General features: G+C 41.7%; 1 protein-coding gene across 8 annotated transcripts in view; it reads left to right on the forward strand.

Moving 5' to 3' along the window:
* UHRF1BP1 (UHRF1 binding protein 1) overlaps positions 1-23,218 on the forward strand; it is a 715,822-nt gene that overhangs the window by 680,153 nt on the left and 12,451 nt on the right. For 7 of the 8 annotated variants that reach the window (XM_044288182.1, XM_044288177.1, XM_044288185.1 and 4 more), the window contains one exon: positions 449-510. The exons of the other annotated variant lie outside the window; for it this stretch is intronic. In XM_044288182.1, the coding sequence (XP_044144117.1) occupies positions 449-510 (62 nt within the window). The remainder of the gene's footprint in view (positions 1-448; positions 511-23,218) is intronic. 8 annotated transcript variants of the gene reach the window in all.

Consider the following 23,218-nt stretch of genomic DNA (forward strand, 5'->3'; position numbering starts at 1 on the left):
TGTCGGACTTCGCCTCTGCTTCATCCTTTGTTCCTGCACTGTTGCTCCTGGTTACGCCTGTACCTCTGGTACCTTTCTCAGGTACGACCTGGTCCGCCTGGACCAGCTGCCTTGTGTGCCTATCCTCCTCAAGAGGTAGCGACCTGGTGTTCCCCTTGGGAAAGTCTATCCCCACCATCAGGGGTACTGTGAAGGGGTTCACTTAGACAACACCCTTAGAGGAGGTAGGACATGTGGCACAGTGGGTTCACACCCGCTGGTTCACGACAAGTCAAATTTGAAAAATGAGGCTATGTCCTGAAGGTAAAAACTGTCTGGGTTACAAAGTTACATTTTTCCAATAAATGTGAGTTGAGATTTAGTCTATTATAGTTTGTGGTTAAAATCTCACTTTGTTAACTTTTGGTAACTGATATTCAAAATAAAGTTTTTGGTTTTCTCTTTTCAGGACAAGAATCTTTTAGTCTGTTTAAAAAAAATACTTCTCAAGAACTGCCGGACAGCAAAGAGGTTAGTTAGGTGATGAGAAGTGTAATGTTTTTCTTCCTTAGTACTAGAGATGTTTTCACACTTTTTGCAGTGTCCATTTGTCATATCACTGAAGAAGCTCACAAGGCATATATATATATATATATATATATATATATATATATATATATATATATATAGTAATGGAAATTCAAGGCAGCACTCCTGATAGTAGATTGTGTGGGTGCCAGCGGTGAAGTCACCTTGCCAAGGTGTATCAATTATCTTGCATAATTGTCACTTATGCAAGATAATTAGTCATGACTGCATAAATACCCACAGTTTTCACAATGTTGTATTGCTTGATAATGGTCCCAGCAAGCGGACCGAAACGTCGCATAGGTGAATAAAGGGTCCTACTTTTTTCACTAAACGGATGTGCTGCGGTGTTATTCTTTTATATATATATATATATATATATATATATATATATATATATATATATATATACATATATATTGTAAGGGATCGTCTCTTTTCAGGGGGTCACACTCACAGATATCTCACCAGACAACGGATTTTCATGTCCAAACTGTGCATTTATCTTATAAAGGATAGTCCAGTTATACGTCACTGGGTGGGGTGAGGTTCCCGCACCGCTAACACTTAACACATAAATAAACTCCTGCCCGTCTAGGCGCTACCTAAACACAATACGTCCCTACCTCACTGATAGAGCTCAGTTCACACATGGACATTATATGCGGCTTTCCTCAGCCAACATCAATACTGCAGCCTCAAGGCTGTGGCAACACCAGTACCTTTTGGGGGAGTGTGGCCCAGTAGTCCTCCAGACGCTGGGCGTGCAACCCTCGTTCTCTAGGTGTCGCTAGGTCCTCCAAACCTCAGGCTATTCAAAGCCTTGTGGCCCCTCAGTCCTCCTGACTGAGACCACACACAGAGCCTCTGCTTCACAAAACAGTCTCGCTCTCCCTCCTCAGACTGACCTACTCTGAGGCGCTTTATGCAAGCCTGATTACAGCAGGCCTCAGCTGCGATCACCTCAGGTAGAAAGGAAAACCCATACTGGAAGGGTGTGGACTGGGAACTCCCTTTACCAAGCCTAGCCACCAGTCCAAGTAAAATCCAGCCCAGAAAATGTATACAAAAATGCCTCAGCAAATTATAATAAGACGATGTACAAGAGGCATTATTGTGGGGGGAAAAAAGCAAAAAGTGTCCAGTCCAAAATTATTCATACCCTTCTCAATTATCAATAGAAAAGCCTTAATTGGCTATTACAGCAATCAAATGGTTCCTATAATTGCGGACCAGCTTTTTGCATGTCTCCACAGGTACTTTTGCCCATTCATCTTTAGCAATGAGCTCCAAATCTTTCAGGTTGGAGGGTCTTCTTGCCATCACCCTGATCTGTATCTCCCTCCACATATTCTCAATTGGATTCAAGTCTGGACACTGGCTGGGCCACTCCAAAACGTTAATGTTGTTGTCTGCTAGCCATTTCTTCTCCACTTTTGCTGTGTGTTTTAGGTCATTGTCATGCTGAAATGTCCACTGGTGCCCAAGGCCACGTTTCTCTGCAGACTGCCTGATGTTGTCGTTGAGAATCCTCATGTATTGCTCTTTTTTCATGGTGCCGTTTACTGTGATTAGGTTCCCTGCTCCATTGGCTGAAGAACACCCCCAAAGCAGGTTCCCACGACCATGTTTGACAGTGGGGATGGTGTTCTTTGGGTTGAAGGCTTCTCCTTTTTTACGCCAAAGGAAAGAAACATTATTGTGACCAAACAATTAAATTTTTGTTTCATCTGACCATAACACAGAAGACCAGAAGTCTTCTTCTTTGTCCAGATGAGCTTTTGCAAAAGCCAAGCAAGCTTTTGTGTGCCTTATCTGGAGAAGTGGCGTCCTCTTTTGTCTGCATCAGTGGAACCCAGCAGTGTGCAGTCTCCGTTGGATTGTTTGCCTTGAGACATTGCCACCAGCAGAGCCCAGATTCACCGGGATGGCCTTTCACACTTGCGTCCAGAGTGGATCCGTCTGGTGTCTGCACAGACGGATCCGCTCCTATAATGCAGATGATGGGATCCGTTCAGAACGGATCCGTCTGCATTATAGTTGCTCAGACGGATCCGTCCAGACTTTACATTGAAAGTCAATGGGGGACGGATCCGTTTGAAAATTGACCCATATTGTGTGAACTTCAAACGGATCCGTCCCCATTGACTTAGGCTACTTTCACACTAGCGTTCGGGGCTCTGCTTGTGAATTCTGTTTAAAGGCTCTCACAAGCGGCCCCGAGCGGATCCGTACTGCCCTAATGCATTCTGAGTGGATGCGGATCCGCTCAGAATGCATCAGTCTGGCACCCTTTGTCCTCCGCTCCGCTCAGCAGGCGGACATCTGAACGCTGCTTGCAACGTTCGGGTGTCCGCCTGGCCGTGCGGAGGCAAACGGATCTGTCCAGACTTACAATGTAAGTCAATGGGGACGGATCCCTTTGAAGTTGACACAATATGGCTCAATTTTCAAGCGGATCCATCCTCCACTGACTTTCAATGTAAAGTCTGGACGGATCCGTCTGAGCAACTTTTCTAAACTATAATGCAGACGGATCCGTTCTGAATGGATCCCATCGTCTGCATTATAGGAGCGGATCTATCTGTGCAGACACCAGACGGATCCGCTCTGAATGCAAGTGTGAAAGAAACCTTACATTGTAAGTGTCCGCCTGCTGAGCGGAGCGGAGGACAAACGGTGCCAGACTGATGCATTCTGAGCAGATCCGCATCCACTCAGAATGCATTAGGGCAGTATGGATCCGCTTGTGAGAGCCTTTAAACGGAACTCACAAGCGGAGCCACGAACGCTAGTGTAAAAAGTAGCCTAACTATACTCCTGGCCAGCACAAGTGTCACTTTTGGCTTCCGACTACGTCTCAAATGTAAATAAAAGTTGAGAAATGTTTTTTTTCTACAATAATGCCTCTTGTACATCGTCTTATTATCTTTTGGGAGACACCTATGTCATTTCCCGTCAAAAAATTACTTGCTGGTTGAATAAAAGTAACTTTAAGTCCAAATTTGCCTTGGGGAATTAATAATTTTGGGTAGCACTGTATATATATGCAACATAAAATGCCAAAAGAGTGAAAGGGTCTGAAGTTTTTAAAAATAGAAATAAATTAAAACAGACATATTAGGCATCAGCTCGTCCATAACAACCTGCTCTATAAAAATATTACATGATCTACCTCCTCATCTGAACGGCGTAATAAAAAATAAAAATTAATACCAAGCAATTAAATAGTCATATATACCCCAAAATGGTAACAAACCTTCATCTCATACCGCAAAAATTGAGCCCCTACATAAGACAGTCGCCATAAAAAATAAATAAATAAATGGCAACACTAAAACAAGATTTATCATTTTTTTTATGCTTTATTGTATAAAACCAAAATAAATAAATATTAGGTATTGCTGCATCTGTAATGACCTGCTCTATAAAAATATCACGATATACCCCCTAAGGTGAATGCCGTAAACTTTGTCAAAAGAAACATTGTTTTGGTCACCTTACACCAAAAAGTGTGATATTGAATGATCAAATAATCATATGTACCCAAAAATGGTACCAATAAAAACATCAACTCTTCCTGCAAAAACGAGCTCCTACAAAAGACGATAGGCAGAAATATAAAATAAATATGGCTTTCAGAAAATGGAGACATAAAAACTTGATATTTCTTTATTATGTAAAATGGAAACAAAAAAGTCATATTTGGTATTTTTGCATCCATATCAAGGGTAATATATTTAGACTTTTGTTTGGCCTTTAACTCTTGCTGTGTTACAGGAAAAAAATTATTTAAATGGAAAATCTGCAAATAAAGTGACATTTAATTTACATTTTCCCTTAGTTCTTGTGGAAAACCTAAAGGGTTAAAAAAGTTTGTAAAATCAATTTTAAATACCTTGAGGGGTGTAATTTCTAAAATGGGCCATTTATGGTTAGTTTCTATTATGTAAGCCTAATAGTGACTTCATAACTGAACTGGTCCTTAAAAAAGTTGGTTTTGGAAATTTCAAGATTTGCTTCTAAAAATCTGAGCCTTCTAACTTCCGGAAACTACACCAATCAAGGAATTCATGGAATTTGGTGCGAAAATGAAAAATTTAATTTTTTTTCCTGAAAAAGTTGCTTTACACTCACATTTTTCACTTTCACAAGGGGTAACAGGACAAATGCACGCCACATTTTGTTTCCCATTTCCCCCCGAATACGCCAACACCCCATATGTGCTCAAAAAATTATGTATGTGTGCATGGCAGAGTTCAAAAGGGAAGGCGCGTCATAGGGCTTTTGGAGGACAAATTTTGTAAGATTGGCTTTTGGGAGCTTTGTTACATATGAAGACACCCTGAGGTACCCTTAAAAGTGACCCCAATTACTAGCAGGTGACTTGACCTGGAAAATGTTGCCCTGGTACGATACGGGCGCCATGACTTCCAGAAATACTGGATAACCACTTCTTGGAACTTAAGGAAAGTTCCTCTGTGGCCTGAAGATTGAAATAGGATGTACGCATTGCACACTGCCATCTGTACAATATGTATGGCCAGCTTTTTGTACCACACTTTTGTTTTTCGTGTGGCACTGTAGGGCTTCATAAGTTGATCTGCAAGATCCACCCCTCCCATATGCCTGTTGTAATCAAGGATGTAGTCTGGCATGTTGACAGTGGTAGTGGTATCTCATACAGCAGCAGGGGAGCTGGTGCTAGTGTGAATGGTGGTCAGTACAAGGACGTCACTTTTGTCCTTGTACTTAACCACCAGCATATTCTCATTGCGGAGAGCCCTACTTTCGCCCATTTTCAGTGGTTGCACTACCAGGTATCTAGGGAGGCCTCTCTGATTTTTGCATACTGTGCCGAAAGCCACAGTACCCCTGGCAGTTAGGGACCCGAATAGGGGTATGCTGGTATAATTGTTATCCACATAGAGATGGTAACCCTTATACAGCAGTGGGTGTAGTAATTCCCACATAATCTTCTACTAACTCTTAGGATGGGGGGGCATTCTGGGGGTTCTATCCTGGAATCTTTCCCTTCGTAAATGCGGAACTTGTGAGTGTACCCGGAGCTACTCTCACAGAGTTTGTATATTTTTATGCCATATCTTGCCCGTTTGCTAGGCAGGTATTGGCGGAATCTTATACTCCCTTTGAACAATAATAGAGAAGAGTGATTTGTGTCCGAAAACACACGATAGGGTACCTCTTTGGCGCACAGGGACGACCACAGTTTCAAGGTTTTTTGGTATAAATACTATTTATTGTTCAATTGACAACGCGTTTCGGAGTTTATAACTCCTTTATCAAGTCTAAAGTGAAACAACAAAGAGAAAAAGGGGAAGAATTGCCGAAGCCAAAAAAACAACAAAAAATCCACAGAAAGGGCCCCCACGCGGTTGGGGGGAGGAAATATATATATAGAAAAATACATATATATATATATATATATATGCACATAAAATTCAGTTATAGTAAATAAATCAATTGATTAAAATTACAGCATATAAAAATATAAAAAATAATATGTATAAAAAATATATATTGCACGTTGAATTTTACACATTCTGGATGGTTGGTGGAACTAGTGCTAGCCCAAACGTGAACACAAAGAAAGTTTCTAACCACTTCTATTGGCAAGGGTTTAATGTACTCCAATCTGTCCAATTTAGACGCTGTTTAAGTAAGGTTATTGAAAAAAGATTTTATAATAAAGGGTACCCAGGTGCTGTCGTTAAGGCAGCTCTACGGCAGGCACAAGAATACACTCAGGAAGACTGCCTACCATCAGGAAGTAAACAACCGGCGATGAAACAAACTGACCCAGACATCACCAAGAAGTATAAAACCTCCTTCATAACCACATTCAACACCAACCATAACATTCTGAGAAACATATTTAAGAAACATTGGCAGATATTACAAGCGGATCCGTTCCTATTAAAACACATACAACCGGAGCCACACATAACCTTCAGAAGAGCACAAACAATTAAGAACCTTATTGCCCCCAGCTGTTTGCGCTCTCTAAAGAAAGACCCCCCTCCTATTTTGAGCCTATTTCCCAAGGTGCTTGGCAGTTACAAATGCGGACATGGCAGATGCAAGTGCTGCCTCAACATTTTAACCCGAATTACGAAGTTCTCCAGTAACGTAACAGGAGAAAACATCGAAATAAAACACCTTTTGAATTGCTCATCAACATTTATCATTTATCTATTGGAGTGCACATGTGGACTGCAATATATTGGCCGCACCACCCTCACCCTAAGAGAGAGGATGAACAAACACCGCTGGAATATCACAAACGGCTTCCTCAAACACTGAGTTTCCTGGCACTTCATCCAGGCACACAATAAATATCCATAACTCTCCCTGTTACCTATTGAAGCAATCCCATCTACCGATGGGAACCGTTACCAAAAACTGAGGAGAAAAGAAATGTATTGGATTTTCAAACTCCAAACCATCGAACCATATGGTCTAAATGAATCTCTAGATACCAACTGCTTCTAATCTCCCAATTTACGTAGTTATTCCTCATTAGCTCCACTATGCGCCACTTTCACCATTCCCCTGTCCCACAATTCCCTCTCCCTCATACGCGTCCACACACCACTTCACATCCCAACACTTATCTATTCTCATCATAATAAAAGTTCACCTTACTCTTTCATTTTTTTATTCACTCATTTTTCATTCACTCATATATCCTTTTATTTTTATATTTTATTTTATTTATATTTATTTTTATTTATAATTTTATTTATATGTATATTCATTTTTATTTTCATTTTATTTCTTATTTTTATATCTATCTATATAATCATTTGTCCATTTACCCATCCCATATTCTCCTTCCATCTGTCACCCAGTCTCACCATATTCCTCGCCCCCCCCCCAATCAGCTGCGCTGCACCAGCCTTCAAAACATATACACATATCATTACTACGCTATCAACATATCAGCCTGATCCACCCCTTTTTTGATCTGCTGTGTCCAACTTGCGCTACCCCCGGAGCACCAGCCTGAGCGCCCGATCGACACAATAGTACTGCAGCAGGAGGATCTCCCCGGCCTCCAGCGCACCAGCCGAATAGCGCCGCCCAGAGAGGCTTCCCCCGTGACGTCACTGACCCAGTCCCCGCCCCCTAAGCTTTAAAAGCGCGCGCTCCCAGACACATGGTGAGCGACGCCAGATACAGCAGCAGCACACATCAGAAGGAGTCCCCAGGTAAACCATACAATAGCCCTATAGAACTTCATTGTTACTTTCCTCTGCAGGTTCTCTTCAACTCCCCTTATATATTTATACTTAAATATTAGACATTGGGCCTCTTTACTCATATATTTTATTATTGACTCAATCATTTAATAAGCCGTGCAACAGCTCTGTAGAGCTTCATTGTCACTTCCCTCTGCAGCTTATCCTTATACATTCAGACATTAGGCTTTTTATTCAATTGTGTTATTATCATTCTTCTATTCATTTATTCATCCTTCTTCCTCCTGTAGCCACCCGGCCACCTTCTGCCTGTTGCCCCTTGCTGTTGGCGCCCCTAAGGTAAACCCTATACTTCCCTCCTGTTCCCCAATAAAAATAAAAGGATTAATTATAAGCAGAGACTAGACTACCCAACATCACTATTCTAATAATACCGATAGCTATCTACCACACTCCATTTTATGTCGCCATATCACACCACATAAGCACCACGTCCTACTACATCAGTATAATACCAATGCATATTGTATATTATGGTCTAACATTATACATCCCTCACACCATCCTTGTGCGTATGTACACACACATATATATATATATATATATATATATATATATTACACACTTTACTTAAACAGCCTCTAAATTGGACAGATTGGAGTACATTAAACCCTTGCCAATAGAAGTGGCTAGAAACTTTCTTTGCGTTCACGTTTGGGCTAGCACTAGTTCCACCAACCATCCAAAATGTGTAAAATTCAACGTGCAATATATATTTTTTATACATATTGTTTTTTTATATTTTTATATGCTGTAATTTTAATCAATTGATTTATTTACTATAGCTGAATTTTATGTGCATATATATATATATATATATATATATATATATGTATTTTTTCTATATATATATATATTTCCTCCCCCCAACCGTGTGGGGGCCCTTTCTGTGGATTTTTTTTAGCTTTTTGTTGTTTTTTTTTGCTTCGGCAATTCTTCCCCTTTTTCTCTTTGATGTTTCACTTTAGACTTGATAAAGGAGTTATAAACTCTGAAGCGCGTTGTCAACTGAACAATAAATAGTATTTATACCAAAAAACCTTGAAACTGTGGTCGTCCCTGTGTGCCAAAGAGGTACCCTATCGTGTGTTTTCGGACACAAATCACTCTTCTCACCCCTAACAATCTCTAGGAGTTTTTGACAACTCCATCCAAAGGGACTGAATGGGTACCGGCAGCACGGACCTCCCTCACCCTCCCAACCTATTGTGTGTCCAACCTGTTGTGCGCTTACACCTGCACAACATTCAAAGCTGAGCACATTCAATCCATCACGTTTATCTGCGTAAAATCGCTTACTACCCTATGAGCGCCTCTCCTTTTTCTCTCTTGCCATAATTGCAATTTGAACAATAATAGCGACTCATCTACACTGACATTTTTCTCTGGGTTGTACACCTCAGCAAACTTGTTGCTGAAGTGGTCAATGACAGGCCTAACCTTGAACAGTCGGTCAAATGTTGGGTTGTTTTTAGGGGTGGGCACTGTGAATTGTCATTGTAGCGTAGGAATTTTCGGATTGATTCTAATCGTTTCAGGGTTATGATCTGACTGTAAATTAGAGTCTGGTAGAAAATGTCAGAACTCCAATATTGCCTAACGTTAGTTTTTTGGGCGTACAAATTGGTTTGGGCCGCCATTAAATTTACAAAATCTTCAGAGAAGAAGATTTTGAAAAAAATCTAGCTGAGTGAAGCCCGCACAATCTATCAGAATTCCTGAATTGCGACAAACTCAGGAATTTGGGGCTGATAATCGTCAGGGGGTGGGGTCCATGTGGACTCACTCTGGGGGGCTGCCTCCTCTGCTCGCCCTGTGTGCCTTCTAGAGGGTCCCTCATCAGCGGAGGAAGAGGAGTAGAGGAAGTGGCATCCTCTTCTCCCTCACTAGCAGACTCAGTATTGGAGGCAAGCATGGCCTCTTCAGCTGAGTATAGTCGTTAGGATGGACGGGGCATTTTTATTTTATTGGGGGTGTGATGTGTGAAACGTGTAAACCTTTATTTAGTGTGGGGTGTGTATCTAGTGTTTTCACATGTGAAGGGGTTTGTAGAAAACTTTTAATGAAATTTAGAAGAAAAGTTGTAATAAAAAAATTTCTTGCAAAAAAGAAGTATTTTCTGCACAAAAAAAACTTGCAGTGCAAACTGAGCAGACGCGATTAGCAATGGACACTACTGATCGATGCTCAGTGGTTGCAAAATGCCCGTACGCTGATGCGGTGCGTTCGTGCAAAAATATAAGCTGACACTAACTGAAATTGATATATAACTAACTACCATTAACTGCAGTTATTTTTTCACACACAAAAAAAGTGGAAAAAAACCCTCAAAAATGAGCACACTACTGATCAGTGCTCTGCAGCATGCACGTACACAGATTGTGTGGGCATGCAAAAACTGTAGTATAAAACGTTACTACAGTGAAAAATTTAACATATATATACAGTACAGACCAAAAGTTTGGACACACCTTCTCAAAGAGTTTTCTTTATTTTCATGACTATGAATATTGTAGATTCACACTGTTTGAAATCACTTTTTATTAAATGAACAAAGATCATAGCACATCAAATCAAATCAGAGTTGAGTGAGTCACCTCATTATGAAGGCAGACAAACACCATCAAGGGCAAAGCCAGACAATACACGTAAGTATGAGGTAACCACTCATCTGAGACCACCAGTCCCATTAGACAAGTGATCTTACAGGTACAGTAACATAGTTTGTACAAAACAAGTGAACAGAGCAACGGCTCTAACACTGTGTCACCTCGCATATCAAGCTATAGTCCGTATAACGTTTGGGATTAAAAGATTTAGCTTAACATAATGTCGAAAAGGGGAACAGCACGTATATCTTGCCACTTATAAGTTAAGTAGAGCCAAGTTGTAATGAGTTTAGGTATTCTGCTCTATATTGCAGCCAAGGCTGCCAGATCTGTAGAAAGCGGTCTCTGTTATGGTACGTCCAACCCATCAGTTCCTCCATTTGACATATCTGATGAACCCTATCTCTCCACATATCTAGGGTAGGGGAATCCACTGATCTCCATTTCATAGGAATCAGAAGTTTAGCAGCCATCAACAAGTGTGTGATCAGGCTGTGTTTTCCAGGGCGAAAAGCTGGGGTAGGCAGCCAGAGTAGTACCAATTGGGCTGTAAGCTTCAAAGACGTGCTACAAATCGAATTTATAGTACTCTCGACCTCCTCCCAGAACTTACGGATGCCCGTACACGTCCACCAGATATGAGAAATGGAGCCAGTGGCAGTATTACAACGCCAACACAAATCTGTGGGAAGAAACTGGATTTTATACAAAAATTCAGATGTCCTATACCATCTGAACGCTACTTTAACTGAGTTTTCTTGTATTTTTATACATTTAGAGAAGCCATGTGAACATTTTTGGATCCATTTCCTGTCTGCTTCATTTAAAGTAAGTTGCAGTTCCTTCTCCCAGTCAGCTAACCATGGCGGGGCCTTGGAATCTCTGGCGTTAAGGATTTGTCTGTAAATGAGAGTGGTACATTTATAGGGCAAACGTGGGAGTAAGACAAAGTTTTCCAGCCACGTTTGGTCTGCTAAGGGGATTAGCTCGGAAGACTTGAACTGTCTACACATAGATTCAAAATCATTTCTCTGCACAAAGTTTTTCCCTAGGACTATATCGCCTGAAAGGGTGCTGAAATAATCGATAGAGTCCTCAAGTTTCCCTAGCTCTCCCAATCTATGATTTGACAGTGACAGCCATATGTCAGAGGGATGTTCAATTTGGGGACACAGAAGGGTGGGTAGGACTGAGATGGGGGCTAAAGGGGAGGTCCTGTTTTGCCCCGAGTTAAGTTCCTTTGACCTATGGCAGGTGTGTAGCATACCTCTGGTGAGCACACTGTCAATTTTGGTCTCTCTCCCGGGTCTCTTAGGTAGCCATATTCCATGGAGCGAGCCTTTGCCTAAGAGGGCTAACTCCAGATCTATGTGCAAAGAATGAGATTCACACCTAGCCAGAGAAAGCCATCTTTCTAGATTAATAGCTTGTACATAGGTTGGAAGATCCGGAAGGGAAATGCCTCCCTGTTTTTTCCTACGTGATAGCAATCGGAAGGACATTCTAAGGTGGCCTCCATTCCAGAGGTATTTACTCATGATGGATTGAACTTTATTTATATAGCTATTAGGGATAGATATGGGAAGGGCTCTGATGGTATACATAATCAATGGAAGAATGTAGGACAGGTCAGGACATTTTTTCTGCCTAGCCAGGTGAGAAACGGCGAGGAGCTTTTTGAGAGAATGGACGCCACTTTTGAGAGTAAAGGAGGATAATTAAGCTTAAATAGGAGCTTGGGGTCTATTGGGATCATGACACCTAGATATTTGATTGCCTGCGGAGGCCACTTAAATGGGGTAAGGGTTTTAACTCTACTACGTAGGGCAGGTGACAAAGAAATACCTAAGGCTTCCGACTTATCAAAGTTTATCTTAAAATTCGAGAGTTGACTGAAAGATTCAAATATCTGCATAACCTCCGGCAAAGCCTCCTCAGGGTTGGACATAAAGAGCAGGAGATCGTCCGCAAAAGCTGCCATCTTGTGACTGAACTTCCCCAAACTCACACCTTTAATCACCGGGGATTGGCGGAACTTTAATAACAGGGTCTCTAGGACGAGAATAAACAGGGTGGGGGATAGTGGGCAACCTTGTCGGGTGCCATTTTTGATTTGGAAGGCGTCCGATAGGGTCCCATTCACCATTACTCTTGCAGAAGGTGCCGAATATAGAGTGAATATGGCTTTAATAAAATCTTCTGGAAAGCCGAATGCATCTAAGGCTCTATCCATATATCTCCAGCTGACCCTATCGAACGCCTTCTCAGCATCCGTGCCCAGAAGCACCAAAGGGGACTTGGTTTTGATAGCGTGCGTAATCACATGTATCACTCTACTTATATTGTGTCTGCCCTCCCTACCTGCCACAAAGCCCACCTGTTCTTCACCCACAAGCCCAGGAAGCAACTTCGAAATTCTGTTGTTAAGTAGTTTGGCCCACCATTTCAAATCGGTGTTAAGCAATGAAATTGGCCTATAGTTACCACACGCTTCTCTATCCTTTCCTTCTTTATGGATAATTGTTATATGTGCCTCCTGGGCTTGTGGGGTCAGAGAGCCTCCCTTCAGAAGGGAATTGCAAACGTCTACAAAGTGGGGTGTGAGTGTTTCTCTAAACCTTTTGTAGTAGTAGATGGGGAACCCATCGGGTCCAGGACTTTTGCCCGAGGGAATAGAGGATAGGACTTGGTCCACTTCTTCCATTGTAAAAGGCTGGAGTAGGCCACTTATATCACTTGCTGGCTTCTGAGGGGTGCCGGGAGGTTATACAGAGAAGAATAGAAGGAGCAAAACTCTCACGCTATCGCGGGGGTGTTGATGAGTCGGGAGCCTGTGGCTGATTTAATCGCTGAGATAAAGGATCTGTTCCTTTGGCCTTTTAAAAGGTTAGAGACTAATTTGGAGCCCCTATTTCCATGCAGATATTGCTTGAAGCGCAATGTTTTCAGTGCTCTAGCCGCTCGCACATTCAGCAGGTCAGTGACCTCGTATCTCAGCCGTTTAAGAGAGTCTAATACCTCAACTGATCTCGCTTTCTTGTGTAAGATTTCCAGAGTGGAAATCTGCTGGAGGAGTGAATCTAGTTGTCTCTGCCTATTTCTTTTAACTCTAGAACCCAGGCTAACAGGCTAATGAGCTCCCCTCTAATTACTACCTTGTGGGCTTCCCATAAGGTCGTCCCATTAGTTAAACCTCTAGCATTCTCCAAAAAGTAATTTTTGAGGCGTTGTTCTATCTCTTTCCTATGTGACTCGTCCTCCAGGAGCGTCTCATTTAATCTCCAGACCCAGGATCTCGGAGGAACGTCATGCAATCTCACCCTCACACTCACCAACGCATGGTCGGAAACAACTATATTTCCAATACTGGCCTCAGAAACTGAGGGCAACAGTTGGTTAGTTATAAAAAGATAATCGAGGCGCTGATAGGTATCATGCGTCCGCGAGTGGAAGGTGTAGTCCTTGTCCTCTGGATGGAGAATGCGCCAAACATCCGAGATCCCGAGGTCTGTGAATGCGAGAAGAAGCCTTCTCATTTGCTTTTTAGAAGGAGGGCGGCCCACTGAGGTCGAGTCCTTAGAGGGGTCAAGGGTAAGATTGAGGTCTCCACCTATGATAAGGTGCCCCTCCCCAAAGGTCTTTAGAACTTTAAGAGTGCGAAGTAGCCAAGTGAATTGGCCATTGTTTGGGGCGTAGAGGTTAACTAAAGTAAACATAGAGTTCGCTACCTTGCCTTTTAAGAACAGATAACGGCCCTCAGGGTCTACCAGCCTGGATACCAAAGTGAATGGGAAGTTTTGTCCCATGCCTATTGAGACTCCTCTGGCTGCCGAGGAATACGCAGCGTGATACCATACAGGAAAGTTTTTGCTAATAACATTAGGGACGTGCAGGTGTCTGAAATGGGTTTCTTGTAGAAGAACCAAGTCAGCCCTTTCTTTGCGGAGCAAATGATAGACTTGACTCCTTTTTGCATAAAGTGGAGCTGCATGGTACATTCATAAGCTCAAACATGAGACCCCTGTGTAGAAGAGCATACTACCAATCCCACCGCCTTTATCTCTCTCCCCTTTTTTTTTTTTTTAATCCAACCCCATCTGGATGGGGCAAATCTTCTGAGCTACTGCCCGTACGCAAATGAGTGAAATGAGAGATATAAACCTGAGAGGTAAATAAGCCATACAGGGGAGGTAGGTGAGGGTCAAAGCAGTAAAGAAAAAAAGAAAACCACAAACAGGTTGCTAGTGTGGATAACAGAAGAGCTAAAGAAGGTAACCCCCGGGATAAGGTGCCGGGTTGAATGGTTTGCATAGAACCTGAGTCCTGCCAGGGGGCGATGCAGTCGTACGATCTCAATGACGCTGGATCTCAGAGTTCCTATTCATATCCAAGACTGATTTCTCATCTACGGATAGAGGTAGATCAAAAGGCCCTCTTTTTCGGCGATTTTTTCTTCTGTGCCAGACGCCATTCCTCTGGCTGTGGAAGGCCCGGCAGGTCCACGGATGGGTTGCAGGGGAGCCAAGACGGAATGTCCAGGGCCTCGATTCCTAAAGCCTCCCACACAGACGGTAAGTCCTCCGGTGTTCTGACCGTGAATTGTTTCCCACCGATTGTAGTAAATAGGCCGAACGGAAATAGCCATCTGACCGGCAGCTTCTTCTCCCTTAACAGTGATGTTAGCGGGCGCAGGTTTCTTCGCTTGGCTAATGTACTAGCCGCCAGATCTTGAAATAGAAGAACCTTATTACCATCTAGGGTGGCGTCACCTTTTTCTCTAGCTGCTTTCAAGACGGCCGCTGTGTCCAAAAAGTTCATCAGGGCGCATACCACGTCTCTAGGGAGTTCTCCTGCGGCAGGCTTGGGCCTAAGAGCTCTGTGAGCCCTTTCAATAGTAATGGCGGCGGCCTGTTCCTCACCTACTAGGTTAGCAAATAAGCGGCGGACTGTGTCCATCAGGTCTTCAGCCTGTATTGATTCGGGTATGCCCCGTAGCCGAACATTTTTCCTCCGGCCCCTATTCTCCTGGTTAAAGAAGGCCGTGTTTATCATTTTTGACATGGCTGATAAGTGGCAGTGAACCCCCCTCTCATGTTGGAGAAGAAGATCCTGGCTGTCTTCCAGGCGCTCAACCCGGTGCCCTAACTGCAAGAACTCCGTCTTGATGTCTGAGAGTTCTTTCATTACCGGTGAGAGGGCCTGGGCCAGGGATTGCTGTAAAAAGCCACGGGTGAGAGGGAGAGAATCAACCTCACCTCCAATGTAGGTTTCAGCGTCTGAGCTGTCGGCCTCTGAGTCGGCTCCTTCTCTCTCTGAGTTGATTCGCGCTTCCCGCGCCATCTTGCCTCCGTCCGGGTGCGAGGATGATCTTCTATTGAGGTACTTTGTCAGGTCACCCTGCGTCTTTTTGGTCTTCAGGGCGATCCCTGATGCACCATCTTTGTCTCTAGATGTTTTCCCCATGTTGGATCTGTGTCCACTCGATTTACAAGCTGATGAAGCTGGGATAGCGGTGAGGAGCTCCGGCAGACACGTCCTACACCATGGCTTGCTGGCTCCGCCCCCCTGTAGATTCACACTGAAGGCATCAAAACTATGAATTAACACATGTGGAATTATATAAATAACAAAAAAGTGTGAAACAACTGAAAATATGTCATATTCTAGGTTCTTCAAAGTAGCCACCTTTTGCTTTGATTACTGCTTTGCACACTCTTGGGATTCTCTTGTTGAGCTTCAAGAGGTAGTCACCTGAAATGGTTTTCACTTCACAGGTGTGCCCTGTCAGGTTTAATAAGTTGGATTTCTTGCCTTATAAATGGGGTTGGGACCATCAGTTGCCTTGTGGAGAAGTGATGCCTTCAGTGTGAATCTACAATTTTCATAGTCATGAAAATAAACAAAACTCTTTGAATGAGAAGGTGTGTCCAAACTTTTGGTCTGTACTGTGTATGTATATATATAGATAGATAGATAGAGCTTTATATAAATATATATAGAGTTCTATATATCTATCTATCTCTCTCTAACTACCAGTTCTTCTTTTTTAACCCAAAAAATAAATAAAAAATTGACAAAAAAATCTGCACAAATAATCCCAGGTGATGATCACACAGGTACGCACTGAAAAGTAAAAATACACTAACAGGCAAAGCATTACATTACCGATATATTATAAGGCATTGCAGAGGGGATCAAACCTCCAAAAGTGAATGTCATAAAGTAAAAAAATAAGTATTTTTTATAAAATTAATAAAGTAATAAAATTAATCAAGTAAAAAAGAAAAAAAAGCCCCTTTCCCCTTATTTTATAATAAAAACTGAAAAAACAAACAAAACCCACACATTAGGTATCGCTGCGTCAGTAATGACCGCCTCTATAATTATATCACATGAACTGTGTAAAAAAAAAAGAAGCTATTTTTGTCACCTTACATCACAAAAAGCGCAACACCAAGCGATCAAAAAGGCATATGCCCCCCAAAATGGTATGAATAAATCCCACTTTTGTGCTAAAGTGAAAGAAAATTAAAAAAAAGTATACATATTAGGTATCGCCACATCCGTAACAAACAGCTCTATAAAAATATCACATGACCTAACCACCAATAAAATAAAACAAATGTGTAAAAAAAAAAGAAGCTATTTCTGTCACATTACATCACAAAAATTGCAACAGCAAGTGATAAAAAAAGACGTAGCCCCCAAAATAGTACTAATCAGACCGTCACCTCACCCTGCGAAAAATGAGACCCTACCTGAGAGAATCGGTCAAAAAATAAAAACAGACACTAAAATATCATTATTTTAGTTTAAAAAATGCTATTATTGTGTAAAACTTAAATAAGAAAAAGTAGACATATTAGGTATTGCCACGTGCATAACAATCTGCTCAATAAAAAAAGTCACATGACCGAATAAAGTAAAAAAAGAAGTATTTTTTATATGCGCCGAAATGACGTTTAGCTTAAGGACGGATCCGGATTAATGCCTTTCAATGGGCATTAATTCTGGATCCGGCCTTGCGGCAAGTCTTCAGGATTTTTGGCCGGAGCAAAAAGCGCAGCATGCTGCAGTATTTTCTCCGGCCAAAAAATGTTCCGGTACGGAACTGAAGACATCCTGATGCATCCTGAATGGATTTCACTCCATTCAGAATGCATTAGGATAAAACTGATCAGGATTCTTCCGGCATAGAGCCCCGACGACGGAACTCTATGCCGGAAGAAAAGAACGCAGGTGTGAAAGAGCCCTAAAATTGTTTCTCCATCTGCCATTAACTCTTGTGGAACACCTAAAGGGTTAACAAAGTTTGTAAACCCAGTTTTGAATACCTTGAGGGTTGTACTTTCTAAGATGGAGTCACTTTTTTAAAATTTCTATTCTAGGGGTGCAACGGGGGACTTGAAATGGGACATGGTATAAACAAAACCAGTCCTGCAAAATCTGCAAAACAATGTGGCGTTCCCCTCCTTCTATGTCCTCCCGTTTGGCCAAACAGTAGTTTATGACCACATATGGGGTGTTTCTGCAAACTACTAAATCAGGGCAACCCATATTGAGTTTTGTTTGGCAGTTAACCCTTGCTTTTTTTCCTGCTAAAAATTTATTGTATTGGAAAATGGTTAAAAAAAAAGGAAATTCTAAAATGTTATGTCCATTTGCCATTAAGTCTTGAGGGTTGTAGTTTCTAAAATGGGGTCATTTTTGGATGGTTTCTATTACGTAAGCCTCACAAAGGGACTTCAGACCTGAACTGGTCCATAAAAAGTTGGATTTGGAAAATTTCTGAAAAATTTCAAAATTTGCTTCTAAACTTCTAAGCTATGTAACATCCCCAAAAAATAAAATATAATTCCCAGAATGATACAAACATGAAGCAGACATATGGGGAATGTAAACTCATCACAATTTTGGGGGGTATTACTATGTATTACAGAAGTAGAGAAAATGAAAATTTGAAATTTGCTAATTTTTTAAAATTTTGCGTAAAATGTGTATTTTTTTAATGCAAAAAAATTTACTGTTTTGACCCAATTTTAGCAGTGTCATGAAGTACAATATGTGACGAAAAAACGATCTCAGAACGGCCTGGGTAAGTAAAAGCGTTTTAAAGTTATCAGCACTTAAAATGACACTGGTCAGATTTGCAAAAAATGGCCAAGTCCTTAAGGTGAAATAGGGATGAGTCCTTAAGGGGTTAAGGACCAGTTCAGGTCTGAAGTTCCTTTGTGAGGCTTACATAATGGAAACCGCCCAAAAAAATTATCAAATTTTTGAAACTAGACTCCTCAAGGTATACAAAACTGATTTTACAAACTTTGTTAACCCTTTAGGTGCTCCACAAAAATTGATGGAAAGTGGAGATGAAATTTCAGAATTTCACTTTTTTGGCAGATTTTACTTTCAAATACATTTTTTCCAGCAAAGCAAGGGTTAGCAGCCAAATAAAACTCAATATTTATTACCCTGATTCTACGGTTTACAGAAACACCCCACATGTGATCGTAAACTGCTGTACGGGCACACGGCAGGGCACAGAAGGAAACAAACGCTATATGGTTTTTGGAAGGCAAATTTAGCTGAACTGGTTTTTCGATGCCATGTCCCATTTGAAGCCCCCCCTGATGAACCCCTACAGTAGAAACTTAAAAAAGTGACAACATTTTGGAAACTACGGGATAAGTATTTTATTGGTACTATTTTGGGGTACATATGATTTTTTATTGCTCTATATTACGTTTTTTGTGAGGCAATGTAACCAAAAAACTGTAAACGCTGTAAAAATAAAAATTAAAAAATAAAAACGGTGCCATTTTTTTGTTACCTTGCCTCACAAAAAACGTGATATAGAGCAATAAAAAATCATATGCACCCCAAAATAGTACCAATAAAATACTTATCCCGTAGTTTCCAAAATGTGGTCACTTTTTTAAGTTTCTACTGTAGGGGTGCATCAGGGGGGGCTTCAAATGGGACATGGCATCAAAAAACCAGTTCAGCTAAATTTGCCTTCCAAAAACCATATAGCGTTCGTTTCCTTCTGTGCCCTGCCGTGTGCCCGTACAGCAGTTTACGATCACATGTGGGGTGTTTCTGTAAACCGTAGAATCAGGGTAATAAATATTGAGTTTTATTTGGCTGCTAACCCTTGCTTTGCTGGAAAAAATTCTGAAATTTCATCTCCACTTTCCATCAATTTTTGTGGAGCACCTAAAGGGTTAACAAAGTTTGTAAAATCAGTTTTGTATACCTTGAGGAGTCTAGTTTCAAAAATTTGATAATTTTTTTGGGCGGTTTCCATTATGTAAGCCTCACAAAGGGACTTCAGACCTGAACTGGTCCTTAACCTCTTAAGGACTCATCCCTATTTCACCTTAAGGACTTGGCCATTTTTTGCAAATCTGACCAGTGTCACTTTAAGTGCTGATAACTTTAAAACGCTTTTACTTACCCAGGCCGTTCTGAGATCGCTTTTTCATCACATATTGTACTTCATGACACTGCTAAAATTGGGTCAAAAAAGTAAATTTTTTTGCATTAAAAAAAATACACATTTTACGCAAAATTTTGAAAAATTAGCAAATTTCAAATTTTCATTTTCTCTACTTCTGTAATACATAGTAATACCCCCCAAAATTGTGATTAGTTTACATTCTCCATATGTCTGCTTCATGTTTGTATCATTTTGGGAATTATATTTTATTTTTTGGGGATGTTACATAGCTTAGAAGTTTAGAAGCAAATTTTGAAATTTTTCAGAAATTTTCCAAATCCAACTTTTTATGGACCAGTTTAGGTCTGAAGTCCCTTTGTGAGGCTTATGTAATAGAAACCATCCAAAAATGACCCCATTTTAGAAACTACAACCCTCAAGACTTAATGGCAAATGGACATAACATTGTAAAATTTCCTTTTCTTTTTTACCATTTTCCAATATAATAAATTTTTTGCAGGAAAAAAAGCAAGGGTTAGCTGCCAAACAAAACTCAATATGGGTTGCCCTGATTTAGTAGTTTGCAGAAACACCCCATATGTGGTCATAAACTACTGTTTGGCCAAACGGGAGGACATAGAAGGAGGGGAACGCCATATGGTTTTGCAGATTTTGCAGGACTGGTTTTGTTTATACCATGTCCCATTTCAAGTCCCCCGTTGCACCCCTAGAATAGAAATTTTAAAAAAGTGACTCCATCTTAGAAAGTACAACCCTCAAGGTATTCAAAACTGGGTTTACAAACTTTGTTAACCCTTTAGGTGTTCCACAAGAGTTAATGGCAGATGGAGAAACAATTTTAGGGCTCTTTCACACCTGCGTTCTTTTCTTCCGGAATAGAGTTCCGTCGTCGGAGCTCTATGCCGGAAGAATTCTGATCAGTTTTATCCTAATGCATTCTGAATGGAGTGAAATCCATTCAGGATGCATCAAGATGTCTTCAGTTCCGTACCGGAACGTTTTTTGGCCGGAGAAAATACTGCAGCATGCTGCGCTTTTTGCTCCGGCCAAAAATCCTGAAGACTTGCCGCAAGGCCGGATCCGGAATTAATGCCCATTGAAAGGCATTAATCCGGATCCGTCCTTAAGCTAAACGTCATTTCGGCGCATTGCAGGATCCGACGTTTAGCTTTTTTAGAGTGGTTACCATGGCTGCCGGGACGCTAAAGTCCTGACAGCCATGGTAAAGTGTAGTGGGGAGCAGTATACTTACCGTCCGTGCGGCTCCCGGGGCGCTCCAGAGTGACGTCAGGGTGCCCCAGGCGCATGGATGACGTGATCGCATGGCACGTCATCCATGCGCATGGGGCGCTCTGACGTCATTCTGGAGCGCCCCGGGAGCCGCACAGACTGTAAGTATATCGCTCCCCCGCTCCTACTATGGCAACCAGGACTTTAATAGCGTCCGGGCTGCCATAGTAACACTGAAAGCATTTTGAAGACGAATCAGTCTTCAAATGCTTTCAGTTCACTTGCGTTTTTTCCGGATCCGGCGTGTAATTCCGGCAAGTGGAGTACACGCCGGATCCGGACAACGCAAGTGTGAAAAAGGCCTTAGTATTTATTTTTTTCTGGAAAATTTTCCATTTTAACCCTTACTTTATTACTGGAAAAAATGGGTTAACAGCCAAACAAAACTCAATATGGGTTGCCCATGTTCTGTAGTTTGCAGAAACACCCCATATGTGGTCATAAACTACTATTTGGCTAAATGGCAGGACATAGAAGGGGAACGCCATATGGTTTTTAAAAGGGAGATTTTGCTGGAATGGTTTATTTACACCATGTACCCTTTCAAGCCCCCTGATACACCCCGAGAGTAGAAACCCCATAAAAGTGACTCCATCTAGGAAACTACGGGATAAGGTGGTTGTTGTTTTGGGACTATTTTAGGGTAAATATTATTTTTGGTTGCTCTATATTAAACTTTTTTGAGGCAAGGTAACAAAAAATTAAAATTCTAAAATTGTTTCTTCATTCGCTATTTTTAGTTTTGTGGAACATCTAAAGGGTTAACAAAGTTTGTAAAGTAACTTTTGAATACCTTGAGGGGTGTAGTTTCTTAGATCGGGTCACTTTTTGGGAGTTTCTAGTCTAGGCTACATCAGGGGATGCTTCTAATGGGACATGTTTTTTCTTTTTACACTTTATTTTTATTTATTTTTTAACGCTGTTCATCCGGGGGGGTTGGGTTAAATGTTATTTTTATAGAGAAGATTATATTTACGGACGCGGCGATGCCCAATATGTATGGCTCTCAGACTTTGGAGTCACTGAGCAGGCATCCTCAAACTGCGGCGCTCCAGATGTTGTAAAACTACAATTCCCATCATGCCCTGCTGATGGCTGTAGGTTGTCTGGGAATGCTGGGAGTTATAGTTTTACCTTCATCTGGAGGGCTGCAATTTGAGGATGCCTGCACTAAAACTAATATTTTTGGAAAAAATAATTGTTTCCGTGTCTCCAAAGTCTGAGAGCCATAGTTTTTTATGTTCTCTAGGGGACTGTTGGGGATTATAAAAATGTAGTACTCCATGGAAGTGTGATACTCCCTGAAGCAATCGATAACGCAGAGGCCCAGATGATCGGGGCACATTGAGTGGTGGTGTCCTTCCGTATCCCCCTCTTGTGACACACTCTGCATCTTTTTTTGGTTCGTCCCTTCTTTCCAGTATGGGGGACTGATCCAGGCGCCTCCAATTCCCGAGGTACTCCGGCCTGCTCTTTCCCGGTCTGAAAAAAATCTGGTCCTTGAGGACTGCCTCATAGAATTGGAAGGAATGTCCCTGTGCTTCCAGCGCTTCGGGATAGTACAAAAGCGTTGTACAAAGCAACCTGTACCAAGTAGACCGCAACTTTTTTGTACCATGCCCGGGTTTTGCGCATTGAATTATATGGCTTGAGGACTTGATCAGAGAGTTCAACTCCTTCCATATACCGTTTGTAGTCGACAATACAATCGGGCTTGAGGACCGTTGCCGCGGTACCTCGCACAGGGACAGGGGTGTTGCCATTACCGTGGATTGTCGACAGTACAAGGACATCCCTCTTGTCCTTATACCTGACCAGCAACAGATTTCCACTGGTAAGGGCACGGGTCTCACGCCAAGTGGCGGGGGGGGGGGGGGGTCTAGGGTCTCAAAGCTAGAAAACAATAAATTTAGATAAAGTGTTTTTATTTTTTTTCTAACTTTTCCCTTCTATCCCTGCCTAACAGTGCCTCTCCCTCACTGACCCTAACCTACCTGGAGGGTGATGGGTGC

The sequence above is a fragment of the Bufo gargarizans genome, chromosome 3 (assembly GCF_014858855.1).
Source record: "Bufo gargarizans isolate SCDJY-AF-19 chromosome 3, ASM1485885v1, whole genome shotgun sequence".
NCBI classification, from domain to species: Eukaryota; Metazoa; Chordata; class Amphibia; order Anura; family Bufonidae; genus Bufo; species Bufo gargarizans.